The sequence below is a fragment of the Aquarana catesbeiana genome, linkage group LG04 (assembly GCF_042186555.1).
Source record: "Aquarana catesbeiana isolate 2022-GZ linkage group LG04, ASM4218655v1, whole genome shotgun sequence".
Lineage (NCBI taxonomy): Eukaryota > Metazoa > Chordata > Amphibia > Anura > Ranidae > Aquarana > Aquarana catesbeiana.
The window spans coordinates 488,365,418-488,383,842 of record NC_133327.1 but is presented as its reverse complement, the minus strand read 5'-3'; the positions used below and the strand labels follow the sequence as shown (position 1 = coordinate 488,383,842).

Below are 18,425 nucleotides of genomic sequence, written 5' to 3'. Positions count from 1 at the left end.
GTAGCATGTAATGTAAAACACTTACCTATGGATTCAATCTGGAAGTCAAATGTAAGCTCTGAAGACAATTTCCGGCTGGATTTTAACCTTCCTTGAAGATTCACTATCTTTATACAACCTTTGAGAAAAATCACATAAACTAAAAGTTTGCACAAATTAAATTATTTCAGCACTGAGATCTTAGCAGGTCTCACAGCTGATGCATAAAATAACAGATTTATTTTACAGCTATACAAGGGCTGAAGTGGACTATAAATCCAAAAAAAAACAAAAAAAAAGTAGGTAATGGACAAATTTTGTTTAGGCATATGCATAGCTGTGTCTTGTAGTTCAGTCTTCGATTACTTCAAATACTTCCTTTCCAAAGACAAGAATCCAGCAGAATCCATGATTATGTTTTTGCTGTTTGCCCTTTAGAGCTCAAGCACACAGGCGCATGAGGCTGTATAATGTAAATCATGGGAGTTTTGGCAGACTGTGGCTACACAGTAGCTGCAAACAACTGACCATAGTAAGGAGTGGCTGTATGCAGTTTCAAGCAAGTTTACACCGCTACCTCCATAAACCCACGCATGTTTAAAATTGCACTTTCTTGGACACAGACATCTGTAATTAGGCAAGCATGGGTTTATGCAGGTAGTGGTGAAAACGAATGTACAGCTGTTGATTACTATAGTACTGTATGCAGCAGTTGATAATTTGTTTGGTGCTGACACCCCCTAAATATACTAAACTTTAGCTTTAAGATGAACAGTATGTCAGGGCTGGGCTCAGCCCTTCCTCCTCTGAGCTGGCCGCTCAGCAGTTGGCTAATTGCCAGATCCCATCTCTCTCCACAGTTACCCAGCTGTTGATGATCCTGCTCGTCAGTCCTGCCTACTTAAGCCATCCAGTCCAGAGGAGCTCTGCCTTCGCCTTGGTCACATCACAAGAAACTATTGCCTGCGGTCCTGTTTAAAAACTGGCTTGCTGACATCCCTTCTGGCTCCAGATCCTGCTTGCTGTTCCACTACTTTGATCCCTGACTTCTGCTTGGCTGACTATCTGTTCCGGTTACTGAACTTTGGCTATGTTTTACTACGTTTGTACTTTTTACTTTTATTATTAAACAAGTGTGATTTAACTGTACGTCTGTCTCGGTCTGATTTCATGTTTTATGACAGTAGGCGAAGGCCATGAATTCAGAAGATACAGTCAATCCACTTGTTGGTAATATTTTTTCCAGATTGGATGAGCAAGATCACCACATTGATTTGCCATGGCGTTACAAACGTTCCTGAGCATGGCTCACCTGGAATCTCCCACTGTGGCTGCTCCGGTACAACCTGAGTTGCAGGCTGTCCCTGCTGTTGCGCCAGTCTCTGTGCAGGCACCCGCCTCGAGTATTACCTCTATAAGAGGTATGTCTGGTTCCGCTCTGCTTCTCCAGCGATTTGGGGGCGATCCAGTTCAATGCAGAGGGTTTCTCAACCAGGTTGAGATATACTTTGAGATGCTGCCCCAGGCGTTTCCCACGGAAAGAAGCAAAGTAGGTTTTGTGATATGTTTGCTTTCTGAGAGAGCCTTGGCCTGGGCAAACCCTCTATGGGAGACACAAAAACCTGTTGTCTTGAGCTACCCTGAGTTTGTGGCCTTCTTTAAAAGGGTATTTGATGTTCCCACATGCTCCGCCTCTGCTGCCAAGTTCCTCATGTCCATCAGAGTACGAGAACTGTTGCCGACTACGCCATTAAAATCCGTACTCTGGCAGCAGAGGTTGCTTAGAACAATGAGGCTCGCGTGGCTGCTTTTTCTCATGGTCTCTCGGATTCCATCAAGGATGAGATAGCAGCCCGAGATATACCCACTGAGCTGGAGAAGTTGATTACGTTTGCCATCCTCATTGACTCCAGACTCAGAGAAAGACTCTCTTAAGGAGCGCTTGCGGAAGCCTCCTGTACGTTTGCCGTCGAGCTTTGCAGTCCCACCTGTGCCTCCCTCCCCTCCCATGCCTCCTGGTACCGAGTCAGTAAGTGAAGATGAACCCATGCACTTGGGCTTCACACATCTCTGCAAATGAGAGAACCTTTAGGAGGAGGGAGAGATTGTGCCTTTATTGTGGCCAGGCAGGTCACTTTTTGAAGTCTTGTCCTACCCGTCCAGGGAACGCCCGAACCTTGAGGTCCTGTCACGGACAGACCTTAGGTGGCGTTGTTTCGTCCCCAGTTATCCAGAAGGTTAAGCCCCTGGTTTCGGTCAACCTTTCTTGGGCTGAGTTGTTCATCGAGATACAGGCTCTAATCAACTCTGGGGCTTCAGGCCTGTTCATTGATGCTGCCTTTGTATCGAAGCACTCAATTCCACTGCAGCTGCATGACACTTCACTTGCCATTGAGGCTCTTGACAGGAGACCTCTACAGCCTGCCCATGTGACTCATGAGACGGTTCCGTTATCCATGGCCGTAGGGGCTCTTCACCATGAGATAATCCAATTCAAAGTTTTTTCCTCACCTAAGTTTTTTCTTGTTTTTTGGTTATCCTTGGTTACAGAGGCACAACCACTCTTTTGATTGGCTCCGTGCTGAGGTTCTCTCCCGGTCACCACAATGCAGTGCAGAAGGTAGCCAAGGTCCTGTGCACCTCTTCACTCTCCTCCTTGCCGGAGGAATACTGCGATTTTAGCGTTGTCTTTGACAAAGGTCAAGCCGGTAGTTTGCCTCCACATCGGCCGTATGATTGCGCAATTGACCTTCAACCTGGGGCCATACCCCCTCGTGGTCAGGTTTACCCTTTGTCGGTCTTGGAGGATAAGGCCATGGAGGAGTATGTTGCAGACGCACTTTCTCGAGGTTTCATCAGCAAATCCTCGTCTCCTGCTGGTGTTGGTTTCTTCTTTGTGAAGAAGAGGAGCGGTGAACTGTGACCTTGTATTGATTATAGGGGTCTCAATAGTTTCACGATTAAGAATACCTATCTGATTCCGTTGATTACAGAGTTATTTGACCGCCTCAAGGGAGCAGCGGTTTTCACGAAGCTTGATTTGAGAGGGGCATACAATCTCATGAGGATTAAGGAGGGCGACGAGTGGAAAACTGCGTTTAATACCAGAACAGGCCATTATGAGTACCTCGTAATGCCTTTTGGCCTTTGTATAACGCCCCGGCAGTTTTCCAGGAATTTATTAACGATGCCCTTAGAGATTTGTTGCAGTTATGTGTGGTGGTTTATCTCGTTGATATCCTCATATTTTCCAAGTCCCTGAAGAGCCACCACACAGATGTCTGTTGTACGCTTCAGAAACTAAGAGAGAACAATCTCTTTTGTAAACTGGAGAAGTGCGAGTTCCATCGTAAACAGGTTAAATTCCTGGTGTCATTTCCACTGCTGGTTTTTTGATGGACCCACAGAAACGTTCGGCAGTCCTACAGTGGCCCCGACCTGTGGGTTCACATCCTCTGCAGCGTTTCCTGGGCTTTGACAGCTATTATCGTAAGTTTATTTGTAACTTCTCCTCTCTGGTCAAGCCCCTGACTGATATAACCAGAAAGGATGGTAACCCACAGAGTTGGTCTCCGGAGTCCATTAAGGCCTTTGAGAGTCTCAAGGCTGCCTTTGTTTCTGCTCCTGTGTTGGCACATCCTGATCCTACGTTACCTTTTATCCTTGAGGTTGATGCTTCCGAGACTGGTGTTGGCACCCTTCTGTCTCTACGTCCTACCTCTGAGAGCGCTATGCATCCTTGTGGCTACTTTTACAAGAAATTGTCACCTGCAGAGTGCAATTATGAGATTGGTGACAGAGAGCTGTTGGCGATCATTTTAGCCCTGAAAGAATGGAGACATCTCCTCGAAGGTACCACTGTGCCGGTTCTCATTCTTATTGACTATAAGAATCTCACATTCTTGTCTGAGGCTAAATGCCTCTCTCCCAGAAGGGCGCGATGGGCTCTTTTCTTGTCAAGTTTCAAATTACATTGTCTCATTCTTACCCGGTACTAAGAATGTAAGGGCTGACGCCTTGTCACAACAATTTTCCTCAACTTCCAAGTTGGAGTTGGTTCCGGTTCCTGCGATTCCTCGTGATCGTAATCTGGCTACGGTTTGCACCAGTCTCACTTCTCCTTTGGGTGACAAAATTCTTGCTGCTCAGGTCCATGCTCCTCCTGAGAAACCTTGTGACCGCTGCTTTGTCCCAGAGTCTCCGTACTGCTGTGCTCCAGACTTACCATTCTCCCAAGGCAGCTGGCCACCCTGGGAAGAATCAATTTGTTTGGGCCATTTGCTGATGTAACTGTTTCATTGTGGAGTTACCAAACTCCCAAGGCAACACTGTTATCCTTATGGTGGTTGACAGTTTCTCAAAGATGTGTCTTTGTATTCCACTTAAGAAATTGCCCACTTCTAAAGAACTGGCTTCCATTTTTGCTTGGGAGATCTTTCGCTTACATGGGCTACCCAAGGTGATTGTCTCGGACAAGGATAGTCAATTTGTGTCCCGGGTCTGGCGAGCCTTTTGTGCACAGTTGGAATTCAGCTCGCTTTCTCCTCTGCGTATCACCCGCAGTCTAATGGGGTCGCAGAATGAGCCAATCAGTCCTTGGAGCAATTCCTACATTGCTATATTTCTGACCATCATAACAACTGGTCAGACCTATTACTGTGGGCAGAGTTTGCTCACAACAGTGCCTTGATTCTGCTTCCCGATTGTCCCCCTTTATGGCAAATTATGGTTTCCAATCTTCCATGTTGCCTGACTCGTTTGTTCCGCAGAGTATTTCTGCATTAGAGGAGCATCTCCATGGTCTTCGTTCCACTTGGGCACAAGTCCAGGAGGCTTTGCGTCATGCTAATGATAGGTACAGTCTCCATGTTGACCGCAGACGCCTGCCTGCGCCTTCCTACCAGGTTGGGGACAGGGTCTGGCTGTCATCTCGCAACCTCCGACTTAGTGTTCCATATAACAGTATAACTAGACTTAGTGTTCCCTCACTGAAGTTCGCACCTCGGTTTATTGGGCTTTTCCGTATTCTTCGCAGGATTAACCCCGTGGCTTACGCATCAGACCTTCCTTCTAGTATGCGTATTTCGAATGTATATCATGTCTCCTTATTAAAACCTTTGGTCTGCAACCGCTTTACCACTTCGATGCCACGTCCTCACCCTGTACAGGTTGAGAACCATGAGGAGTATGAAGTACAGTTCATTGTTGACTCCCATAGGTTCCGTGGGCGCATACAGTACCTAGTGCATTGGAAAGGGTACGGTCCGGAGGAACACTCTTGGGTCTCATCCTCGGACATACATGCCCCTGTCCTCCTCCGTGATTTCCATAGATATTTTCCCCTCAAGCCTAGTGGTCCTCTGAGGGGGAGGGGTCATTGAGGAGGGGGTACTGTCAGGGCTGGGCTCAGACCCTCCTTCTCTGAGCTGGCTGCTCAGCTGTCGGCTAATTGCCAGCTCCCATCTCTCTCCAGTTACCCAGCTGTTGATGATTCTACTCATCAGTCCTGCCTACTTAAGCCTTCCAGTCCAGAGGAGCTCTACCTTCGCCTTGGTCACATCACAAGAAACTATCTCCTGCGTTCCTGTTTAAAGACTGGCTTGCTGACATCCCTTCTGGGGTCTTTTCCTGACTTGAGTATTAGAACTATAATCGCCTCTCTTAAGGAGGGAGGCAGCTGAAAGGTTTCAAAAGCATAATTATATAAGGCCAGCAGTTTAGGCGTAAGTAATTCACTGTACTGTAGGTCAAATTCTACTGGCAGGCCATATGACCCCAGGGATTTGGATCTAGCAAACCCCACTAGGGCCTCAGTAATTTCATCAGTCGTGAGAGGGGCTTCTAGCATCGATATTTGGTCTTTCGTAAGACGCGGGAAAGGGATTCCCTCTAGAAAGGAACTCATCAAGTCTCCCTCGTCAGGGTTTCTGGAAGTATATAGCTCAGCAAAAAAGTCTCTAAATTTGGCAGTGACTCTGGGGGGATCTGTGATTAACACACCATCATCTCCATGCAAGGAGATTACCACCGGTGGTCTGTCTTCATTATGCACTAGGTATGCTAGCAACTTGCCCGTGCGTTCACCGTGTTCAAATAATTTTTGTCTGGAGAATAAGAGCCTCTGTCTGGCCCTCCCATACTGAAGCTGATTCACCACTCTGTTTTGCAGGTTAAGCGAAGCAGCCAGTGCTCAGGGTGGAGCGGACGTGTATTTTAAATGTTTCCCAAACCACCAACGGGGAGGCTGACTGATCATTTTCCAAGAAGTACTGTTTCCACGTATTTGCCAGTTTGTCATCCTCTGGTAGCAGTGACAACCAGAATGGGTTTAGGCGCCAGGAACGGGGTGGTCTAATTGTTTGGGTGGAGATAGTGATCCAGTAAGGACTGTGATCTGAGAGGAGCCTAGGGAAAAAGGTTGTCTCTTTCAGACGTGGCGTGACAGATCATGATGAAATCTATGCGGGATAACGAGTTGTGTGTAGATGAGAAACATGAATACGCTAGGCCATGCGGGTATTTATGGCACCATGTGTCAAGTAGATTAAAAGTTGACATTATTTTGGAGAATCTGGTTTGATGTGTGTTCCCTGGGGATAGTGCCCCGTTCTGTCAAGGTCTCCCAACCAGACAGCTGGTACCAAAGGATAGCGAGACATATATGCGAACCCCTCTGTAATAACCTCTGTACAAAATGGTGGAGGAATGTAACAAGCAAATAAAAGGAACGGTTCACCATAAAATTTGATACTTAAAAAGACATATCTCCCTTGGGAATCAGACGCGACATCACATAGTTCAAAATGAAATGATCTGGCTACTAAAACTGAAACTCCTCGTGCATGGGGCGTGTGGTTTGAATGGTATGCCCACCCGACCCATGGGCGGTGGAGGGCCAGCTGTAGCCTCCCATCCACATGTGTCTCAACCAGCACTGTGACATCTGCATGTTGCTTTTAAAGGAAGGAGAAAGCTGCTGACCTCTTAATCTTATTTCATAGGCCCCTCACATTCCAAGTGAGGAATTTAATAGACGTCATGTTGGATAGGAAGCATAAGCAAATAATTAAATCCCAGTACCACCAACCACCCCCCCCCCCCCAGCCCTCGCGGGTCAAAAGGACCCAAGCGGAGGTCCCTAGGTGTCAGCAGCAAAGGGACCCAGCAAGCTAAAATTAGGGCCAAAAACACACATCTGCACATTATCTGAATCCGTATCACCTGTATTGCCATACATCAGAAGAATTAAATCACCCCCCCCCCCCACCCCGCACCCACCCCAACCGGTGCGGGCATTTTGCCAAACTTTGGTAGAACAGTCAGTTAGGAGAAAGCCTGTGAAGCTGGCAAGAACAGAAAAAATTAAGGTTAGGATAAAGAGAGATGCCATAGAAGTTTGCAAATGAAGGTGCTGGTGATATAATGCAGTCATCTGTGTTGTCTTCCTTCTGGTATGGAACTTGTCGATGACACCGACTTTAAAACAGTAACCAGTCTCACGAGCCCAATCATATCTCCTAGCTGATGTGGGAGCGAAAAAAAACGCTGCACTTTACATGAAAGAGGTAGGACTGCTGTGGCTCCAGCAAAAGAAAAGTAATGTGATCTGTGGCTCTTAGGGAAAGGTTGGAAGGACATATTGGGGGAGATCTGATGAGGAGTGTCCTGTCATGGGACTGCAAGTCTTCAAGGCGGCTCTTGCTGTTGTCCGTGTGAGGTGAGCACATGTGTCTTGTCTAAATCTATCCGTGGTGTCTCTGTCTAAAGATGGAGGAGGACGCAGCAGAGTATATAGTCAGGATTCACTAGCTGGCTGCATAGGCAAGTTATAAGGGGTAAAAGTGAAGATCCTCATGGAGGGGCATGTCCGGGCGTCGTATAGTGCCCACCACTGGCAAGCTAGCCAGCGAGGAGACACGTGCTAAGTGAAGGACCCAGCAAATTGAGGGGGCACATTTCAGTTCCCCGCCCGCAGTGGGGCATCTTGCTTCTCCAGCCATGCTATAACTTCCTCAGGGTCTTCAAAAAAAAAGAGGACACAGCCTTCGCTATCTATTCTTAGATGTGCAGGGAATAACATGAAGTACATCAGGTGTTTGATCCTCAAGCGTCGTTTTGCTTCTGTGAATCCCTGGCGGTGGCGTTGCACCTCCGCTGAGAAGTCAGGAAAAACAGCCACCCTCCCATTGCCAAAAGGAATGTTGCCTTTCTCCCTGGCAAGGCGCAGGGCAGCATCCCTGCCCTTGTAATTGAGGAGCTTCGCTATGAATGTGCGAGGGGGGGCTCCTGGGGAGGGGGTTTGGCCGGCATGCGGTGTGCCCTCTCCACTACCAGCATTGGGGAGAAGGCCTCGCACCATAAGTATTGGCTAGCAGGTGTTCAAGGAAGGTAGTGGGGTCCTTACCTTCTGTCCCCTCAGGGAGACTGATAAAACGGAGATTGCATCTCCTCAGTCTGTTCTCCATATAGTCCGGTTTTGAAAATAGCTGATTGATTTGGAGTGGCATTCGATAGGTCCCCACTTGCAATGGCGGGAGGGCATCTTCCACGACCCCCAGGCAGACCTCTGCTGTTTTCACTCTGTCACGGAGCTTCCGAAAATCTTGCCTGAGCAGTGAGATATCCAATTTAACCTCCTCCACCTGTGCAGCTAGAGAGGTTCTGCAGAACGTTATTGCCTCGAGGAGTCTGTCAGTGTCTCTGGCTGGGTTTTTCTCCTCGTGTGCAGCACCGCCATCTTCCTCAGCGCTGTCCTTCTCTGTGCGGCGGTATTGATCTAGCCTAGCCGCGGCGGATTTTTGAGCCTTCGTCGGTGACATGCCTGCGGGGGATAAGAAGGCCCTCGGTAGTGTCCTTGAACAGTTTAGGATGTCACAGGATCGCAGGATTAAGTTGTTATCGGAATAATGGACAGAGCCCAGTGACTGTGCATCCTACTCCATGTCTTGCCAGGCCACGCCCCGCTGACATCCCTTCTGGCTCCAGATCCTGCTTGCTGTTACACTACTTTGATCCCTGACTTCTGCTTCTCCGCCCCCCCAAGTACAAAATGTAGCAGTCTCTGTCCTTTTTTTGCAGTGAATGGAATTACAATGAATGGGGATCAGAAAAAGGGCCTTCTTTTTAGTTTTGGTTTTGAAATGAATAGTTTTCTGCACTGAAAGAAAGTTTTTTTCTTTTTGTACTCGCCATAAAATCCCTCTCTCTTCATTCATTGGAGGATACATGCTTTGGCTACAAGACAGTGATTATCCAAAGCAGAGCTGTGTCCGCCAATGAATGAGAGAGAAAATAGGATTTTTGTAATTTCTTTAAAATCCTTTTTTTCTCCCTTGTCTGTTGAGGGACCCAGGATTTCTTGGACTGTTGGGATGGCAAAAGCAGTTTTTTTTTCTTTTTGCCAGAACCAATCAATTGCATGCAAAAGAAGGAACATCGTCCAGAACACAGAACCCTGTATAGTTCAATGGAAGATGATCTGATGGTCATCAGTATATGACTTTCATGAAAGCTAGAGTAACCATCAATTCACTCTGATTTATTAATAACAAAACCTGGTAGTCAAGATGCTCAATATCACAAGCGCTACTTCTATGTGGATGTTATAAATATATGTAGATATAAAGATACTTACGATCTAAGCATACGAGAATGGTATCCCTTTCTAGCTGAGTAACATGAACAACATCTGTCTGTAGGGTATCTAAAGACAAGAAATAAAATGTTACCAGTGTGGTATAAAGACTACAATTTAATATTCAATAATGATACTCTTCAGAGGAAAGAAGAGATAAAGAAATAAATAATATGTACTAACCTGTTTCTGTGAACCAAGAAGATGTGGAATTGGGATTCAAAGTCTCAAATTTCACAACCTGGTTAAAGTCTGTGCCCTTGCTGACACTTACACAAACTAAAGGAAACTCCTGCTCTGGTACCACCAGCATTTCCAGAACCATGAGCGGGCACGGCAAGGGGAAGTCTATATGCTGTAAACAAAACATGCATAAAATATTGAGTATGGAAGAATAAACTATAGTAAATGTGTATAGTTAAACAAACCTCCCTAGTTCATATGAAAATGTATTACTTGACAATTTCTAGATTTGCAAAAACAATAAAAACAAAAAAAAAGGAAATGCACTTATCCACAGCAACCAATTGAGTCATTTGTAATGATTAAAATAGTTTATTACAGTTGGTAGGGCTGAAAAAGAGACATCAGTCCATTCGGTTTAACCTGTGTGTGAGTGTGCTTGTATTTATATCAATAGTACATCGTATATCTCTAGTTTTTTTTTAAACTATCGACGCTACCTGCCGATACCACTGCTTGTAAAAGAGAATTCCAAATCCTTATCGCTCTGACAGTAAAGAACCCTCTGCGCAGTTTAAGGTTAAACAGCTTCTCTTCCAATTTCAGTGAATTGTCTTTTTAAACTCCCTTTCACTGAAAAGGTTTTCCCCCTATGCTAGGGTCACCAGTACGATATTTGTACATCGCTATCAAATCCCCTCTCAATCATCTATTCTTCAGAGAGAATAAGTTCAATGCTTGTAGTCTTTCCCTATAAGCTGAGATCCTATAGTCCCTTTATTAGCTTTGTTGCCCTTCTCTGGACACTCTCCAGTTCCAGCACATCCTTCTTCAGGACCGCTGCCTCAGAACTGGACTGCTTGCTGAAGTTGTGGCAGGACCAGAGTCTTGTAAAGTGGGAGAATTATCGTTTTATCTCTGGAGTGAATCCCCTTTTTAATGCATGCCAATATTCTGTTGGCTTTGCATGCCATTGCTGAGCCTGTCATCTGCTAGGACTCCCAGGTCCTTTTCGATCCTAGATTCCCCCAGAGGTTCTCCCCCTAGCGAGTAACTTGCATTCATATTTTTAGTCCCCAAATGCATTACTTTACATTTTTCAACATTAAACCTCATTTGCCATGTAGTTGCCAAACACATTATTTTATTTAGGTATTTTTGTAAGGTTTCCACATCCTTCTTAACTTTGTATCATCTGCAAATATTGAGATTGAGCTATTTATCCCATCCTCTATATAGTTTATGAATAGATTAACCACTTGCTTACTGGGCACTTAAACCCCCCTCCTGTCCAGACCAATTTTCAGCTTTCAGCGCTGTCGCACTTTGAATGACAATTACGCGGTCATACAACACGGTACCCAAATGAAATTTTTATCATTTTTTTCCCACAAATAGAGCTTTCTTTTGATGGTATTTGATCACCTCTACGGTTTTTATTTTTTGTTAAAAAAATTTTAAAAGACAGAATTTTTGAAAAAAAATTATAATTTTTTTTATATTTTGTTATCAATTTTTGCAAACAGTTAATTTTTCTCCTTCGTTGATGTACGCTGATGGGGCGGCACTGATGGGCACCGATAGGTGGCAGTGATGGGCACTGATGGGTGGCAGTGTTGGGCACTGATTGGGCACTGACTGATGGCAGCACTGCTAGGTGGCACTAATAGGTGGCACTTGTGGGCATTGATAGGTGGCACTTGTGGGCTTTAATAGGTGGCACTTGTGGGTTTTAATAGGTGGCACTTGTGGGTTTTAATAGGTGGCACTTGTGGGCACTGTGGGCACTGGCAGATGGCACTTGGAGGCACAGATGAGGCATCTGTGCCTCCTTCCTCTTCGGGACCGATGTCCCTTTGACATGAGCCGGTGATCGGCTTTTTTTTCCTCCTCACGCTGTCAGCGTGAGGAGAAAACTAAACCGATCACCGAGCTTTTGTTTACATCATGTGACCAGCTGTCATTGGCTGACAGCTGATCACATGGTAAGGGGCCGGGACCGGCCCCTTACTCGGATCTGTGATCATCCGAGTCTCCGTGACTCGGTGATCACAGCGCGCACACCGCGCGCCCTGCAGGGTGCGCGTGCATAGAGGAGGACGTCATATGACGTCCTCCCGGAGATTGAGGTCCGCGCTGTAGCCGTCATTCGGCTATGGCCTGGACCTCAAGTGGTTAAACAGAATTGGTCCCAGGATGGATCCTTGAGGGTTGCCAGTTACCACACGGACGATTCCGAGTTAGATTCAGTCTAAAATATGAGGTAGCAATGCCGCTCCAAGTGTGTTGGTGCCACTCACAAATTCAGGTGCCGGCTCTGCAATCGTGTAAAAAATTGAAGAAAACAGCTGAACGGCCGCACTCCGAATGACACCTTTTATTTGTGACAAAACAGTGTAGAAGATCCAAAATCTCTTACATCATGGTGATGAAAGGTACAGACAGGTTAACGCATTTCACATCAATATAGATGCTTACCAAGAAAGATAAGCTCATCAGAGATTTAATTGATTATGAGAACAATAGTGTATATACACATGGAAAAAAACATTTTTTCAACCAGGTCGATCTCAAAGTTTCAATCAAAAAACGTGCAAGTTTCTCTGATCACGAGAGTGAACCAGCTTATGACACTCTCGCAGCGATGGCTTCCGATCCCTCTCTGGACACAGGAAGATTTGCTAATGCCCTTAGCAACAAAGATATTCAGCATTTAAACTCAGGAACTCTGAGCACCAACAAAAAGAAAAAGAAAAAAATGCAGAAAACAAGGAGGGGAGGGGTGAAGCACAAGAGAAGTAAATGGAAGTCGCTACCAGCTACAAGAGTGGCCACAGCATTAACTACTAATGGGATTAACATTTCCCAACGATTGTTATCCTCATCCGAGGGGACACTTTTGTCCAGAGGTCTTAACTTTTGCCCTGTGAACCATTTTGATTTATTTGGTACAATTTTAGATGTGAACAAGTTTTCAAGAGCTTTAACCTTAAGGAGGCATTATTTTCAGGCATCAGACGACACTACAGATTGCATCACTGAAAACGCATCTCTTACATCGGGTGAGTCAGTTTCCTTTTCTCAATCTTTTTCTGATGTTAGTGCACTTTATGATCTTGAGGATCTAGCCCTTGAGTCCAGGCCTTCCCCCATTGACCCCCAGTCTAAACCCTCAGCGATATTGTTTAAATTTAAATCAGATTTTTATCCTATAGGGTCAAGAGGGAAGGACATGGATCTTTTCCAGAAATTGGTTGAGGGGGACCTGACACACCTAGCACGTACCTACACTTCCAATAAGGGGCTAGATAATCGTTCATCTGAGGAGAGAGAGTCACTTAAAAGCTTGAACAATGATACTACCATTGTAAGCAGAAATGCTGACAATGAAGGTGTGGTGGTGGTCCTTGATTCTAGTACTTATAAAAATGAGGCTTTGAGACAACTATCTGATATGAGTACATACCGTAGGCTTACAACTGACTCCACCCTGCCCTTTAAAAAGCTTTTTAGATCTTTTGGACAGGGCAGTCTCCGTGGGCATATTTTCCATCAAAGAGAAAGAAATGTTCATTCCAGATTTTCCAGTCATGCCTGCATTTCACACCTACCTAAGGTACATAAGGGGTTAAGTCCTCTGAAAGGCAGATCTATCATGGCTGGGATAGGGTCCCTCAATGAGCATCTTAACCATTGGGTGGACCAGCAACTAAAGCCATTAGTTGTGGAGCTACCAGGTTTTCTCAGGGACACCACTCACCTTCTTTCCCAGTTAGGGGATTTTGTGTGGAGGGACAACTACAGATGGATTACCTGTGATGTTTCCAGTCTGTACTCCTCCATTCCACACACCTTAGGTTTACAAGCAGTCTCATTCTTTTTAAAGAGATCGGGCCAAATTTCTCTTGTCCTCCAGGATTTATCCTTATGAGTTTGGAGCTTCTTTTAACTCAATTTTTTCATGTTCAACTGGGCTTCTATCTTCAGATGTGTGGGGGCCTCCATGGGAGCTAAGTTCTCACCATCCTTTGCTAATCTATACATGGGATGGTGGGAAAGGTCCCACATTTTTGAAGCTTACAGCTGAAGGGGACCGAATAGTGTCTAGTTTGTATAGGATGCCCTGTGCGGGGAATACCCTCCTGAGAGTGAACTCCAATCATCCGCGCCACACCATTAGGAGTATACCAGTTGGACAGTTTTGTAGGCTCAAACGTTTATGTAGTAAGGAGTCTAACTTCAGGAGAGAAGCTACTCTCATGACATCCAGATTCAAGGACAGGGGGGTATTCCAGCTGTGTCATCAATAAGGCCCTAGTTATTGCTGAGAACACCCCACGTGATGCTTTGTTAAATAGTGGTTCTCTTGGCAATAAACGTAGATTGAAAACTTCACAATTCTTTAATATCCCTGTATTTTCAACTTCCGGTTTTGACCAATGACCCTATATATGCACAGATCTTATCCGATGGGATACAGGTCGTTTCCAGGAGAGTGCCCACTCTAGGCAGGTGTCTGTCACCCAGTTTATATACTAGTGCATGACCACCCGTTCACTGGCTCCAGTTTAAAGGCACTTTTAAGTGTGGTGTCACTAGTTGCTTATTCATTAAAACAAGTGATCGCCTCACTTCGTTGTCCACAGGTAAATCTTTTAGGATTGGTTCCTTTATTAACTGTAACACGCGCTATGTGGTGTATGTTATTACATGCACCACATGCCAGATTCAGTATGTAGGAAGGACCATCCGACGTCTGAGGGACCGTATTTATGATCGTCTGTACGATATAGAAAAAACACTCTACCAACGTAGCCAGACATTGGGTCCAACACCACAATACATCTAGCCTAGTGATTCAGGGTATGGGGAAAATAAGCGCGCCCATCAGAGGAGGTGACAAGTTTGGTATCTTGTGCAGAAAGGAAGTTTACTGGATATTCACTTTACTTACAAGAATACCAGTAGGGTTAAATTATAATTGGGACATTTCCTACTTTTATGAATAGCAACACTGAAGTAGACCCAGTCATATATTGGTACCCCATTCACACTCCTGTATACATATACCTCTACATGTGCTATTTTGTCATTTTTATGTGCATGCACAGTTGTGTTTTTCATGTTCTCTACTATCTTTGCACATTATATGAGTGTATTTAGGGTGGTAGGTCTATGTATTTTCTGTCATATGGTAGATATTCTAACACATGTCTCCTTATAGCTTTCAACCTTGCATGTACATTGTTTTTTTCAATGCGACTTATCGCACTGCTATGGACACAGCTTTTGACATGCATTGGACGGCTGTGTTGCTGCTGTGGTTTTACTGCTGTGGTTCATGCATGTCATGTCCTGGCTGGATGGAGTAGAATGCCCATATGCGTTTTATGGATATTTTATGTACAGTCAGGTCCATAAATATTGGGACATCGACACAATTCTAAACTTTTTGGCTCTATACACCACCACAATGGACTTGAAATGAAACGAACAAGATGTGCTTTAACTGCAGACTTTCAGCTTTAATTTGAGGGTATTTACATCCAAATCAGGTGAACGGAGAGAATTTAGAAATTCTGGCTGGGACTAAGTACCATCTTGTGAGTACCTTATAATTGGTTTTGAGAGCCTCTACATTCGGGGAGGCAGACTTTGTTGTTTGCCAGATTTGAGACCAATTTATGTCTGCAGATTGTAATTGGAGATCTTTTTCCCATTTGGTAGTATAGGTTGGGGGCGTAGAGGTAATGTGTGGTAGTAAACGGGTGTATAGGTTGGAAATGAGACCACGTTTATGTGGATCTGTTTTACAGGAATATAGTGAAGCTTGGCGATTTCGTATCAGAGGGTGCATTGTTGTAAAGAAAGTTTTTTATTTGAAGATATCTGAAAGTTTCTGCATGTGGGAGATCATAGTTTTCATGAAGAGTAGGAAATGGTGTGATTAAAGATTTATAGAAATGATAAGAGCAGGTCAAACCAGCTCTTGACAATGCCAAGAATGAGTTTGAGGAGGACCAAGCCGGGTAGCATGAGGGATTATGGAGGAAGGAGAGAAGAAGATTATGTTTAGATTGTATGACCCTAATGGATAGGCTGTGTTTGGTAATGGGATTCGTTACTGTTCGGCGTTGCGTTGGGTTTAGCCAAAGAAGATTTGCTATGGATAGAGGGTCACAATCGACCGATTCTACCGATACCCAAAGTGGGATTTCTGTCTTAGCGTGGTATTTGGAAAGTTGTGATAATTGGGCTGCATAACAACATTTTGTAAAATCTGGCACACCCAGACCACCCTGAATTTTAGGAGCATATATGGTATGTTTAGGAATTCAAGGTTTTGTAGGTTTTGTCTTACCCCAGATAAAATATAAGGTTTTACGTTGTACGATGCGTAAGAAATGTGATGGTATAGATATAGGAAGTACTCAAAAAAGATATAAGAGTTTTGGGAGGATGGGCATTTTTATCACTGTAATTCATCCTAACCAGGCCAATGGTATGGTTGACCAATTATTGAGAAGTTTATTAAGTTGTGAAAGCATAGGTGGGTAATTTTTTTGCATAGAGCTCCAGAGGGTTGTCTGTAAAGTTAATACTCAAGTAGGAGATAAACGTTGTAGACCAGGTGAATGGTAGAGAGTGAAGAAGTTGGGTTTGGATGGCAGGTGTCAACGATATATTTAGAGCTGTAGATGTGTGGGGTTTTATAGAAAGGCCTGATACTTGTTCAAATTTAGAAAGGACGTTCAGAAGAGTTGGCGCAAGGTTATGGGTGAAGTAAGGAATATTGACATTGTCTGCAAACAGACACAATTTATGTTGATAACCACCATGTTCAAGTCCTTTTATGTTTGGATTGGATCGAATAAGTAGGTCCAGGGGTTCAATTGCCAATGCAAAGAGGAGAGGGGATAGGGGGCATCCCTGCCTGGTTACTCTTTCAACAATAATAGGATGAGATTTAAAACCTGAATAGGCGATATATGCTTTCGGGTGCTGATATAAGGCAGCTATCCATTTCAAGAAATGTGGTCCGAAACCCCAGTGATAAAGAATTAAGTGTAGATAAGGCCATGATAATGAATCGAATGCCTTTTGTATATCCAATGAGAGAAAACAAGCAGGGATATGGCGTGAACGAGCTGCGTGGGCCAGAAGTGTAGCTCGACGAATATTATTGCCAGCTTGTCTTGAGGAAATAAATCCTGTTTGATCCCTAAGAATAAGGGTGCAATAATTGGATTAAGTCTGGAGGATAATATTTTGGCCAATATTTTAAATATCGATATTAAGGATAGATATCGGTCTATAATTAGACCTAGATGTGTCATCTGTATTGAGTTTAGGGATCATGGACATAGAAGCTGTAAGTGATTCTGTATGAAAATTACGTTCTTTGAGAAGGGAGTTAAAGGCTTCTACCATAAGGGGTGATAATAAAGATGCAAATCTTTTGTAGTAAGTTGCTGAAAGGCCATCTATGCCTGGACGTTAAATGTGATTTGAGTGATTTTATAACTTGTATTTCAAATTCAGTAATAGGTTTATCAAGAGTATCTTGATGAGATGAGGAAAGGGAGGGGAGATGAATTGAAGATAGGAGTGAGGTCAGTTGAGAATGGTCTAAGGTGTTAGGGTCTATGTATAATTCAGTTAGTTTTTTATGAAATTCTTTTAAAATTTCCAGTGGATTACTGGTGTAAGTATCTTTTTTAATTTTTAGACGAATAGGTTTAGGGGTATAGCTGATCTTCCGCAATGCCAGGGCTAGAAATGTGTTTGGTTGATTAGCTTTCATATAGGTGTGCTTGGATTTCTGCTGATTCCTTCAGAAAGAGGTCCAATTTTAGGCATGCTTTTTCATATATAAGTTTATTCGGCTGTGTGGGTTTGATCTGAAAGTCTACCGAAGCTTTGTAAAATGTGTCTTCAAGTTTTTTATGAAGTAGTTTTTGTTCTTTATGGTAGAAAGAGGTGTGGCTAATACAAACCCCTCTAATATAAGGTTTGAGTGCTTCCCAATGTGTCAGGGGATCTGTGTCAGTGGAATTGTTGGTGATGAGATAATCTTTTATAGCCGTTTCCAATCTCTGCTGGAATGAGGAATTTGCAAGTAAACTATCGTTACCAAGTACAATCATTGGATATTGGAACTAGAGATGAGAAAGTTGTCATTACAGCATTATGATCCAACCATGCACATGGTATAATATGTGAGTCTATGAGTGCTGAAGTTGTAACAATAACAAAAAAGGTGGTCAATACGGGAGAATTGCTTGTGGGGATGGGAATAGTGAGTGTATTGTCGTTTTGTAGGATTATGTTCTCGCCAAGTGTCAAAAAGAGAATATTGATGCAGGAGTCGTTGATATGAAAGTTTAGGGATATTGGTTGGGATCGGGGATTTGTCAAGGAATGGATATATTATTTGGTTGGAATCACCACCAATAATAAGGGTACCTTGTTTATGTGTTTCAACCACCAAGTGCAAGTGTGAGAGAAATGCCAATGAGTTCTTGTTAGGTGCATAGCAAGAAACAATTGTAACATCATTATCTAGTAATGTACCTGATAAGATCAGGTATCTACCTTCAGGGTCTTTAACCACTTGCTTACTGGGCAC

General features: G+C 44.1%; 1 protein-coding gene across 1 annotated transcript in view; it reads right to left on the bottom strand.

Moving 5' to 3' along the window:
• MAP4K3 (mitogen-activated protein kinase kinase kinase kinase 3) overlaps window positions 1-18,425 on the bottom strand; it is a 1,235,976-nt gene that overhangs the window by 16,501 nt on the left and 1,201,050 nt on the right. The window contains exons 30-32 of the mRNA XM_073628950.1: window positions 9,797-9,968; window positions 9,614-9,682; window positions 26-118 (exon numbers count right to left, since the gene is read on the bottom strand). Of these exons, the coding sequence (XP_073485051.1) occupies window positions 26-118; window positions 9,614-9,682; window positions 9,797-9,968 (334 nt within the window). The remainder of the gene's footprint in view (window positions 1-25; window positions 119-9,613; window positions 9,683-9,796; window positions 9,969-18,425) is intronic.